An 11,778-nucleotide genomic window follows, 5' to 3' on the forward strand; every position below is an offset into this window, starting at 1 on the left:
CGCTTGTTCCCGGTGCGGGGACGGTGCCCGCGGGCAGAGCCGCTGCCGCCACGGCCAGGCCGGTTACCCATTAACCCCCCTCGCCTCCGTGCCTCGGTTTCCCCCCCGGGGATGCTCGATGCTGGGGGTGAACGCAGCGGTCCAGCCCTACCTGGGGGGTCCAGTGTGGGATGGGGGGGACACGGGGATACGTCCCCCCCTCGCCGTGTCCCACTGGCACCACCAGCCCGGGCACCGTTCCCATGCCTGCGCGGTGCCAGCCGTGGCCGGGCTCCCCGCCAGCGGCATCCCCCCCATCCCGAAACTGGGGCGCTGGGCTCCACGGTACCGGTGGCAACTGGGAATGGTGGAGATGGGACCCCATCCCCATGGCGGGGTCGGGGCGGCGGGGGGCCGCGACGTGGGGCGGGTCCCGTGGGGCTGGGGGTGTGGGGCGGCCGCGCGGGGCTGGCGGGGGGGGGACGGGGACGGGGACAGTGGGGCCATTGTGCGCCCCGGAGGAGAGGCCTCAATGGAGCTGGCGGGGCACAAAGGCGCTTTGACGAAGCCCTTCGTTAGCATGCAGGGCCCCGCGCGCCCCGCCGCCAGCGTGGCCCCAGCGGGGTCCCGGGGGCCCTGCCGCCCCCCGCCACCCACCCTGCTGCGCCAGTGGCCACTGAGCCCCGAACACCTGGGTCCCCCTCGCCACCCCCTCCTCGTCCTGCAGACCCCCCCCACCCTCCCCAGCACCCCCCTATTGAGGCCAGACCAGTTTGAGCCCAAATTTGGGGCCGGTGACGGGGCCCCCGGGGGAGGGACGTCCCCGCGCCCTTCACACTGCCACCCCCACCCGGGAAGCGCCATGGGGGGCAGGAGCCCCTCCCTGCCATGGCCATGGGGGCAATGGGGACCCCCATTCTCCCCCGCAGCACCGGGGGGACCCCAAAATGATGATTTGGGGGGGTTTTTCCACCCAGGGCTACCCAACCCCTGTCAGCCATCGGCGGAGGCTGCAGACTGGGGCAAAAAAAGCCCGTTCTGGCGCTTTTTCGAGCTGCCCCCACAGCGCAGCCAGTGAGGCCACGGGCGTCGGGCTCCCACAGGACCCCTGCAGCGCCGGTGCCGCCGATGGGGTGGATTAGGGTTGGGGGCTGGCAGCGATGCAGGCAGTGGGGCTGGCAGTGGGGCAGGCAGCGGGGCAGGCAGCGGGGCGTCCCCACGGCCACCCCGCTCCCCGGGGACAGCCAGCGCCGGCGCGGCTCAGCCCTCTGTAGCCATCGGAGAAGCCATCCACGGCACCAGCACCGGTAACTGCAGCCCCCTCCAACCGGCCCCCTTAACCCCCTTAACCCCCAGCCCGGTTAAACCCCAGCCTGGCTAACCCAGAGCCTCGTTAACCCCCAGCCCCGTTAACCTGCAGCCCGGGTAGCTCACAGCCCAGCTAACCTGCAGCCCAGTTAACCCACACCAGGGGTAACCCACAGCCTGGTAACCCTGCAGCCCGGTCAACCCACAGCTGGGTTAATCCACAGGCAGATTACTCTGCTGCTGGGATAACCTGCACCCCGGGTAACCCACCCACAGCTGGGATAACCCACAGCCGGGATAACCCACAGCCCGGGTAACCCACAGGTAGGATAACCCACAGCCTGGCTAACCCACAGCTGGGATAACCCACAGCCCAGATAACCCACGGCCAGGATAACCCACGGCCAGGATAGCCCACAGCTGGGATAACCCATGGCCAGGATATCCCACAGCCCGGGTAACCCACAGGTAGGATAACCCACAGCCAGGATAACCCACGGCCAGGATAACCCACGGCCAGGATAGCCCACAGCTGGGATAACCCATGGCCAGGATATCCCACAGCCCGGGTAACCCACAGGTAGGATAACCCACAGCCTGGGTAACCCACAGCTGGGATAACCCACAGCCCAGACAACCCATGGCCAGGATAACCCACAGCCCAGATAACCCACAGTCGGGATAACCCACAGCCGGGATAACCCACAGCCCAGCTAATCCAGCGTAGCTAATCTGTGGCCCCACTAATCCACATCCCAGCTAATCCAGCATGACTAACCCACAGCCCAGCTAATCCAGCGTGGCTAATCTGTGGCCCTGCTAATCTGCAGTCCGGCTAATCCAGTCTGACTAACCCACAGCCTGGTTAACCCACAGCCCGGTTAACCCACGGCCTGGTTCACCTGAAGTCCAGTTAAGCCACGGCCCAGTTAACCCACAGCCTGCTTAACCTGCAGCCCGGCTGGGGCCACTAACCCAGAGGCCGGCAGGTCCCCACTTGCCCACTGTGGGGACCTGGGGGGGGACGGGGACGCTCCAGCCCCCTCCACCCGAACGCCCTTGAAACGCCCCGTCCCCGGGGACCCGAGCCCACGGGGGGCTGGGGGGGATTAACCTCCTCCAGCGCCAGGCTGAGGCCACCCGGCATCGTTACACCAGTGGGGGGACCCAGGATGAGCGAGGTGCTCGGGGGGGGTCCCCTATTTGGGGGTGACCTCCTGGGGTGGGGAAGGGGCCATCCCCGGGGCCTCAGGCCTCATACCCCGGGGGCTGTGGGGACATTTGGGGACGGGTGGCCCTGGAGATGCCTGGGGTGGGGAGAGGGGTGGGCACGGCTGGGGGCTGCTGCGCCCCTCCATCCTCTGTCCCTCCAGGTCCCCCTGCGCTGGGGAGAGAAGGGGGACACCCACTGGGAGTGGGGACAAGGGGACATGAGGACAGGGGGACATGGGGATACGGGGACTTGGGGATACGGGGACATGGGGACTTGGGGTACAGGGGCAGGGGGATATGGGGACTTGGGGATGTGCAGAACGGGGATATGGGGATACAGTGACGGGGGACGTGGGGTACAGGGGAGACGGGGACACAGGGACACAGAGATGGGGGACATAGGGATAAAGGGACGTGAGGATACAGGGGCACGGGATATGGGGACACAGGGATGTGGGGACACAGGGTTGTGGGGGTATGTGGGGCCATGGGGGTGGGGGGCTATGGGGACATGGGACACGGGGACATGAGGTTATGGGGTCATGGGACGCAGGGATGTGGGGAGATGGGGACAGAGGGATGCGGTGCTGTAGGGGACAGAAGGACGTGGGACTACGGGGGACACGGGGCTATGGGGGACGTGGGGTGCGGGGGACATGGGGACGTAGTTCTGTAGGGACGCAAGGACACGGGGCTCCGGGGACGTGGGGTTATGGGGTCCCGGCGCCGGGGGCTGCGGGGACCCGGGGACCGATCCCGCTCCAGCGGCGCCCGCAGGTGCCCGCAGCCCTCGGGGCGCCCCGGAGGGGACGGGGGACCCCCGGGCCCCCCCCCCGGCCGCCCTTACCTTGCTCGGGGAGGGCCCCAGGGCGCCCGGGGTCCCGGCCTCGCTCAGCCCGGCCGCCGCCGGCTCCCCATGGGCTTTATGGCTCGGCGGGGCCGGCGGCGGCGGGGCGGGCCGGGCCCCCCCCGCCTGTGCCCCCCCCCCCGGCCCGGGCCGCCTCGCCGGGCCCGGCTGGCACCGATTGGCGGGGCCGGGGAGGGGGCCCGGGGCGGGGAGGAGCCGCCGGGGGCGGGACGGGGGTTAATGGGGTGGAAAACGAGCCGGCCCGCGCCGGGTCACGTTACCGGCCACGGGGGGGGCGAGGGGACCCCGCCCGCAGCCACCGGCCCCGGCCCCGGCCCCGGGGAGGGTCCGGGCGGGGTCTCCCGGGCTCCGGTGCCGGGCAGGGTCCGGGCGGGGTCCCCCGGGCTCTGGCACCGGGCAGGGTCCGGGCGGCGTCCCCCGGGCTCCGGTACCGGCCCCGGGCAGAGCCCCCCCGGTCACAGCAGCACCCACCCGGGTGGTCCCCAGGGATCCCCCTCCGGACCCCCGCCCCGAGCATCCCTGTGGGTGTGAGCGTGGGGTGACGAGGGTCCCGCCAGAGCCGGGCGGGGGCTGGTGTCACCCGTGTGCACAGACACGCACACACAGAGTGGCCCCCCCAGCGCCCCCCGTGGGGGCAACGCCAGCCCCGATGCTGCCGCTTGTGGGGAGCAGCGGGGTGGGGGGCCGTGGGGTGCGGAGCTGTGGGGCTGCGGGACCGTGGGAGCGCGGGGTGCGGAGCAGTGGGTCCGCGGGGGCGTGGAAGCGGTGTGGGACCGTGGGGGGCGGGGCCGTGGGTCCAGGGGGCGTGGGACCGTGGGGTGCGGAGCCGTGGGTCCGCGGGTCCGTGGGAGCGCGGGGTGCGGAGCCGTGGGTCCGCGGGTCCGTGGGGCCCGGCGCCGCGCCCGCCCCACACAAGGCCCCGCTGTTCCGGGGCCGGGGCCGGTTCCCCGGGGCCGCGGCACAAAGCGCCTTTGTCCGCCCGGGGGGGCCGGGGGGCCGGGGCTGCGCGGGGGCTCCCGCAGGCGGCCTCGGGCCCCGGGGAGGGCCTGGCCACCGACGGGGGTGGCTAGTGACCACAGAGCCCTGGCTAGTGATGGGGTGCTGGCCAGCGCTGGGGGTCCTGTCTGGCGATGAGGGGTCCTGGGCTGGTGATGGGGCACCCTGGGCTAGTGATGGGGGGCCTGGGGTACTGGGGGGGACACCTGGGCTAGTGAAGGGGGATCTGGGCTAGTGATGGGGGGCCTGGGCTGGTGAGGGGGGCCTGGGCTAATGAGGGGGCTGGGCTAGTGAGGGGGACCTCGGGCTAATGGAGAGAGGGCTGGGCTGTTGAGGGGAACCCTGGGCTGAGTGGGGGGGGGGTCTGGGCTAGTGATGGGGAACCCTGGGCTAGTGAGGGGGGCTCTGGGCCAGCGGGGAGGGCGGGACCTGGTGTGCACCGCCCCGCCGTGCTCAGTGTCACACGCGTGTGCACACACCCCCCGCTGTGCCCTCTGTCACCCCCCACTGTGCCCCACGTCACGCACATGTCCCCCGCACTGCCCCACGCACCCACCCCGCCGTGCCCGTGGCCCGGGTGTGCGCACCTGCCCCCCCGCGCCCCCGCCCCGCGTGTGCGCACCCCCCCGCTCCGCGTGCTTTCCCACGCGTGTGCACCGCACCGCCGCCTCCCGGAGCCCGCCGGCCCCGCCCGCCCGTGGCGGGGGTCACTCGTGGGGGTCCGGGGGCGGGCGGGGCCGGCGGGGGCGGGCGCTGGTCGCTATTTTTAGCCGCGCGCTCCCGGGGCGCAGCCGTTGCCGGGCAACGGCGGGAGCGCGGCCACGGGAACGGCGCGGGGGGTGGGGAGGGGGCTGCTCCGGGACCGGAACCGAGCCGGGACCGGGCGGGAGCGATCCGGTGCGCCGGGCGCTGCGCTCCCCCCGCGCCATGCGCGCAGCGCAGCGGGGCTGCGCGGCCCGGCGGGAGCGGCGGCCGCGGGGCGAGCGGTGAGTGCGGGGCCGGGGGGGGACGCGGCCGGGGGGCTTGGGGGGGGGGCCTGCTGCCCCCCGCGCCCCACCGCCCCCTGCACCCCCCGCCGAGCACACGCGGGTGGCACCCAGGACCCCCCCACCACACACACACACACTCCGCGGGTGGGGGGTGCGGGGGGCACGCGGGGGCCCGGCCTGCGCAGAGGGGGCCCCCCCAGCACAGACCGCGGAGGATGCGCCCCCGCCCCCCCCTGCCTCCGCTCGCCCCCCAGGCTGGAGAGTCCGTCCCCACGAACCCGGGTGGGAGTGGGGTGCCCCACGGCGGGGAGGGGGGGCACAGCTGGGTGCCGCAGGGCCCCCCCCCAGGGCGGGGGGGCACAGGCGGAGCGTGTGCGTGTGCAGGCGTGTGTGGTGTGCAAGGAGGAGCTGTGTGTGCGTGTGCAAGGCCCAGCAGCGTGTGCACGCGTGTGTGCACGCCTGTGTCCACGCATGTGCGTGTGGCCCAGCTCCGTGTGCACGCGTGTGCCGCCATTGGTCCGGGCTGTTGCACACCCCATCTCGGTGCACGGGGGCGTGCAAGGAGCCCCTCGGGGTGCACACGTCGGCCTGCACCCACCGGGGGCAAACGCGTGTGCGTGCGTGTCCCGGGGGGGCTTGTGCACACGTGTGCACGCCTGCTCACGTGTGAGTGTGCAAGGCGTGCGTGCCCTGGTGCCGCGTTCACGCGCGCGTGTGTGAATGCACGTGCGCGTGCACGCGTGTGCGTCTGCAGGCATCTCTGTACACGTGTGTGCAGGCGCGTGCGTGCATACACGTGTGTGCGTGTGCGTGTGCATGGGTGAGCGCACATGCGTGGGCTCAGCACCCCTGGGTGCTCCCGTGCCTCAGTTTACCTCTCCCCCAATGACCCGGGGGGGACCCAGGCATCCCTGAAGCCCCCCCGCCCCCCCAGGCTGGCGCCCCCGTCCCCTCCCAGTCCCCCCAGTTTGGAGGAGGCGACCGGCGCCATTAACCCCTTCCCCCCCGCAGCCTCTGAGGGGCCATGGCGCAGGACAACGCTGCCTTTTGCGGGGTCCCCGAGGGGCTCCCCGGGGAGGCGAAGCCCCCCCCGGTCCCGCCCCGCCGGCGGGGGCCCGGCACCCGCAAGCGCCAGCGTTACGTGGAGAAGGACGGGAAGTGCAACGTGCAGCACGGGAACGTGCGGGAGACCTACCGCTACCTCACCGACATCTTCACCACGCTGGTGGACCTCAAGTGGCGCTTCAGCCTCCTCGTCTTCATCCTCGCCTATGCCGTCACCTGGCTCTTCTTCGGCCTCATCTGGTGGTTCATCGCCTACTGCCGGGGGGACCTGGACCACCTGGAGGACCACGCCTGGACGCCCTGCGTCAACAACCTCAACGGCTTCGTCTCCGCCTTCCTCTTCTCCATCGAGACGGAGACCACCATCGGCTACGGCCACCGTGTCATCACCGACAAGTGTCCCGAGGGCATCGTGCTGCTGCTGCTCCAGGCCATCCTGGGCTCCATGGTCAACGCCTTCATGGTGGGCTGCATGTTCGTGAAGATCTCCCAGCCCAACAAACGAGCCGAGACCTTGGTCTTCTCCTCCCACGCCGTGGTCTCCCTGCGGGACGACCGCCTCTGCCTGATGTTTCGCGTGGGCGACCTGCGGGACTCGCACATCGTGGAGGCCTCCATCCGCGCCAAGCTCATCAAGTCCAAGCAGACGCAGGAGGGCGAGTTCATCCCCCTGGACCAGACCGACCTGAGCGTGGGCTTCGAGACGGGCGACGACCGCCTCTTCCTCGTCTCGCCCCTCATCATCAGCCACGAGATCGACGAGCGCAGCCCCTTCTGGGACGTCTCACGGCACCAGCTGGAGAAGGACGATTTCGAGATCGTCGTCATCCTCGAGGGGATGGTGGAGGCCACAGGTAACGGGGACGCCGCCGGCGGCTGGGGGGTGGGATGCGCTCGGGGACACCTCATCTCCGTGGGGACACATCACCTCCGTGGGGACACCTCATGTCCACGGGAATACCTCATCTCCCTGGGGACACCTCATCTCCGTGGGAATGCCTCCATGGGGACATCTCCTCTCCATGGGGACATCTCGTCTCCATGGGGACATCTCCTCTCCATGGGGACACCTCATGCGGACATCTCATCTGCATGGGGACATCGCGCCCCGTGGCCCACAGTGTGTTCCTGCCTGGTCCTGGCTGGGAGGTGACCCTAAATCCACCCTTACCCCCAAGCTCAGCCTGGATGTGGGTCCCCCCACCCAGAATAACCCCAGTGCAGGATGGGGGGGAGGGGGGGGCAGCTTCCCCCTGGCCCCCCTTCGCCCCACGGGAAGCCTTTGCCTGTCCTGGCCCCACAAGGAGCTTGGGGAGGGGACCCCGATGACAGGGACAGCCCCTGATGTCCCAGCCTGTCCCCTGTTTGCCGGGGTGTCCCGTGCACTGGGTGCAGCGCAGACCCCCCAGCCAGGACCGGGATGCCCCTCCTAATGGGTGCTGCACGTACCGGGGTGCCCCTCGCACCGGGTGCTCTGCAGACCCCCCCAGCCAGGACCAGGGTGCCCCATGCACTGGGTGCTGCAGATATCGGGGTGCTCCATGCACTGGGTGCTGCACAGATTGGGGTCCTCCATGCACTGGGTGCTGCAGTATCGGGGTACCCCATGCAGCGGGTGCAGCACAGCCCCCCCAGCCAGGATCAGGGTGCTCCATGCACTGGGTGCTTCACGTATTGGGGTGCTCCCTGCAGCAGGTGCAGCACAGCCCCCCCAGGCCAGTGTCAGGGTGCCCCATGCACTGGGTGCTGCAGATATCGGGGTGCTCCATGCACTGGGTGCTGCACAGATTGGGGTCCTCCATGCACTGGGTGCTGCAGTATCGGGGTACCCCATGCAGTGGGTGCAGCACAGCCCCCCCAGCCAGGATCAGGGTGCTCCATGTGCTGGGTGCTTCACATATTGGGGTACCGCATGCAGCGGGTGCAGCATAGCCCCCCCAGCCAGGATCAGGGTGCTCCATGTGCTGGGTGCTTCACATATTGGGGTACCGCATGCAGCGGGTGCAGCACAGCCCCCCCAGCCAGGATCAGGGTGCTCCATGCGCTGGGTGCTTCATGTATTGGGGTGCTCCCTGCAGCGGGTGCAGCACAGCCCCCCCAGGCCAGTGTCAGGGTGCCCCATGCACTGGGTGCTGCAGATATCGGGGTGCTCCATGCACTGGGTGCTGCACAGATTGGGGTCCTCCATGCACTGGGTGCTGCAGTATCGGGGTACCCCATGCACTGGGTCCAGCACAGCCCCCCCAGGCCGGGGTCAGGGTGCCCCTCGCACCTCCCCGTTGCTGGGGGGGGGCACCCTGCCAGCCCTGGGCTGGGGACGGGTGCCCACCGCCTGCCCACCGCCTGCCCGGCGCAGGGATGACGTGCCAGGCTCGGAGCTCGTACCTGGCGGACGAGGTGCTGTGGGGCCACCGCTTCACCCCGCTGCTGAGCCTGGAGGAGGGCTTCTACGAGGTGGACTACGGGGGCTTCCACCAGACCGTGCCGGTGCCCACTCCGGCCTGCAGCGCCCGGCAGCTGGCGGCAGCGGCTGCCCGCCGCGACGCCCACCTCTACTGGTCCATCCCCAGCCGCCTGGACCAGCCGCTGGAGGAGGCGGCGGCCGCGGCGGGAGAGGGGGACCCCGACACCCCCCGGGAGAGCAACGGCACCCTGGCCAGCCCCGAGGCACGGTGATGGGCCACGGGCGGGTGCGGAGGTGCTGGGCGCCCCGCCGCTCCCTGCCACGCTTTCTTTTAATAAATCCCCTTAAATCCCCCCCCCGCCGCTTCTGATGGTGGTGGTCTTGGGGTGCGGGGTCCTGAATTTGAGGGGGGCTGTGCCTGGGTTTGGGGGTGCCAATCCAGTGCCCCCACTGGGGAATTTGGGGTGAAACAGGGGTGGCAGAGCCCCCCCCCCCATTGCCACGGGTGATGCCAGGCAGGGATTAGTGCCCCCTCCCCCCGAGGATTAAGGGGGGGCTCCACACTATGGCACATTACCCCCCCGGCATTTTTGCCCTCCTGGGGGTGCTGGCTTAGCCCTAACCTTCCACCCCCTCATTTATTATTGTAGGGCCTACAGTAACCCCAGGGTGAGGGGTACCTCCTGGGGCCGAATGGGGGTGATCCCCGGGGGGGTATCATGCAGCTTCATTAACAAAACTCAAGCTCCAAATGAGGGTGTTTTAATGAAGGGGGGAAACCGAGGCAGCACCTCCCTGGGCACCCATGGGTGCCCCCCAGCAGGTTTGGGGGGCAAAGGGGGGGACACTGCCCCACTCCAGTGTCTCCACCCCCCCATGGGTGCTCATGGTGTGGTCTGGGTGTCCTGGGGGTGGGCACGGGTGGGCGCAGGGGCCTGCGGGAGGGACAGAGGGGACAGGGAGGGGTGGCACCGCACACCCTGTGCCCCCCCAATGCACTGTGAGCCCCATAGCACTGCGGGCATGAGGACCCCCAGGATGGGCAGGGGGGGGCTCTGAGGACATGGGGACCCCCAAGGTGGGCAGGGGGCTCTAAGGACATGGGGACCCCCAAGGTGGGCAGGGGGGTCTCTGAGGACATGGGAACCCCCAGGATGGACAGGGGGGATCTCTGAGGACATGAGGACCCCCAGGATGGGCAGGGGGGCTCTAAGGACATGGGAACCCCCAGGATGGACAGGGGGGGTTTCTCCAAGGACATGAGGACCCCCAGGGTGGGCAGGGGGGTCTCTGAGGACATGGGAACCCCCAGGATGAACAGGGGGGGTCTCTGAGGACATGAGGACCCCCAGCGTGGGCACGGGGGTCTCTAAGGACATGGGGACCCCCAGGGTGGGCAGGGGGGATTCTCCAAGGACATGAGGACCCCCAGGGTGTGCAGGGGGGTCTCTGAGGACATGGGAACCCCCAGGATGGACGGGGGGGTCTCTAAGGACATGGAGACCCCAAGGGTGGGCGGGGGTTCTCCAAGGACATGAGGACCCCAGGATGGGCGGGGGGCTCTGAGGACATGGGAACCCCCAGGGTGGGCGGGGGACACCAAGACCCCCATGACACCAAGGGCAGGAGGACACTAAGGTGTGGGGGGGGGCACCGAGCCCTCCCCTCCCCCGATGCCCCCCCACGGACCCCCCCAGCAACGGGGGGGGCGGTGCTCGGGAAAGCGGGCGGAGCCGAGCCGGGGTCGAGTCATCCGGACGCCCCGCCCACCGCCCGGGCCCCGCCCACCGCCCCGCCCAGGCCCCGCTCCAGCCCCGCCTCCGCCCCGCGGCCGACGCGCCCCCACGTCCCGGGTGGGTCGGGGGGGGAGGGAGCTGCCCCCCCCCAGCCACGACGCGTGGCTCCCCCCCGGGTCCAACAGCGGGGCGCAGCCCGGGGCCCCCCAGGACTCCCGGGTCCCCACGGGTGTGTGCACACGCGCTTTGGCCGGGGGGGGGCGGTCTGTGTGCACACGCGTGTTGGCGTGAGCGGCGGGGGGGGTGACACGAGCCCCCCGTGTCCCCGTGTCCCCCCCGCTGCCACATTCCTCCCGCCCACGGGCAGCAGCTGCGCGGTGCGGGGGGGGCGGCGGGGCACAGTCCGCGCACGGGTAGGGGCACACGCGTGTGCGTGGCGCCAGTCCCGTACCTCCCCCCCGCCACCACCGGGGCACGCGTCACCAGTGCTACCTCCGGCAGGGAACTGGGGCAACTGGGAGGACTGGGCTGCCACGGGCAGCGGGTGGGGGGGTCGGGGGCCGGACACTTGGGTACCCCGTGGGGCCGGATGCCGGGGTCCCCCGTGGGGCCGGGGCGGGGGCCCAGCACGTGGCGCCTGCGCCCGCGTCATCTGTTTGCTCAGCTTGGGGGACAGCGGGGGGGACAGCAGGGAGCACAGCCTGGGTAAACGCCCCCCAACCGGCCTCAGCGTGCCTGGCCCCAGCTGGGACGGACTGGAGGGATTGGGACGGACTGGGGGGGACTGGGGGACTGGGACGGACTGGGGGACTGGGATGGACTGGGGGGACTGGGGGGACTGGGACGGACTGGGGGGACTGGGTTGGACTGGGGGCACTTGGACGGACTGGGGGCACTGGCATGGACTGGGGGACTGGGAAAGACTGGGGACTGGGGATACTGGGGGGCACTGGAACAGACTGGGAGGTGGTGAGGCAGTTGAGGCAGGGACTGGGACAGACTGGGGGGACTGTGGGTGCTGGGGGCTATTGGGGCAGACTGGGGGGACTGGGGCAGACTGGGGATGCTGGGGATACTGGGGGGCACTGGGACAGACTGGGAGGTGGTGGGGCAGATGGGGGCGACTGCAAGAGGCTGGGGAATACTGGGAGAGGCTGGGGTATACTGGGATGGACTGGGAGGTGCTGGGGAATATGGGCAGATTAGGCAGTACTGGGACAG

General features: G+C 70.7%; 1 protein-coding gene across 1 annotated transcript; it reads left to right on the forward strand.

Annotated features, from left to right (window-relative positions):
• Positions 1–5,300: 5,300 nt before the first annotated feature.
• On the forward strand, positions 5,301–9,093 carry KCNJ9 (potassium inwardly rectifying channel subfamily J member 9). Its single transcript, XM_072846697.1, has 3 exons — positions 5,301–5,349; positions 6,364–7,271; positions 8,774–9,093. Exons 2-3 carry the CDS (start codon positions 6,377–6,379, stop codon positions 9,091–9,093), a joined length of 1,215 nt encoding a protein of 404 aa, XP_072702798.1. The 5' UTR covers positions 5,301–5,349; positions 6,364–6,376.
• The last annotated feature ends 2,685 nt before the right edge of the window (positions 9,094–11,778 follow it).

This window comes from Ciconia boyciana, chromosome 26, assembly GCF_034638445.1.
Source record: "Ciconia boyciana chromosome 26, ASM3463844v1, whole genome shotgun sequence".
NCBI classification, from domain to species: Eukaryota; Metazoa; Chordata; class Aves; order Ciconiiformes; family Ciconiidae; genus Ciconia; species Ciconia boyciana.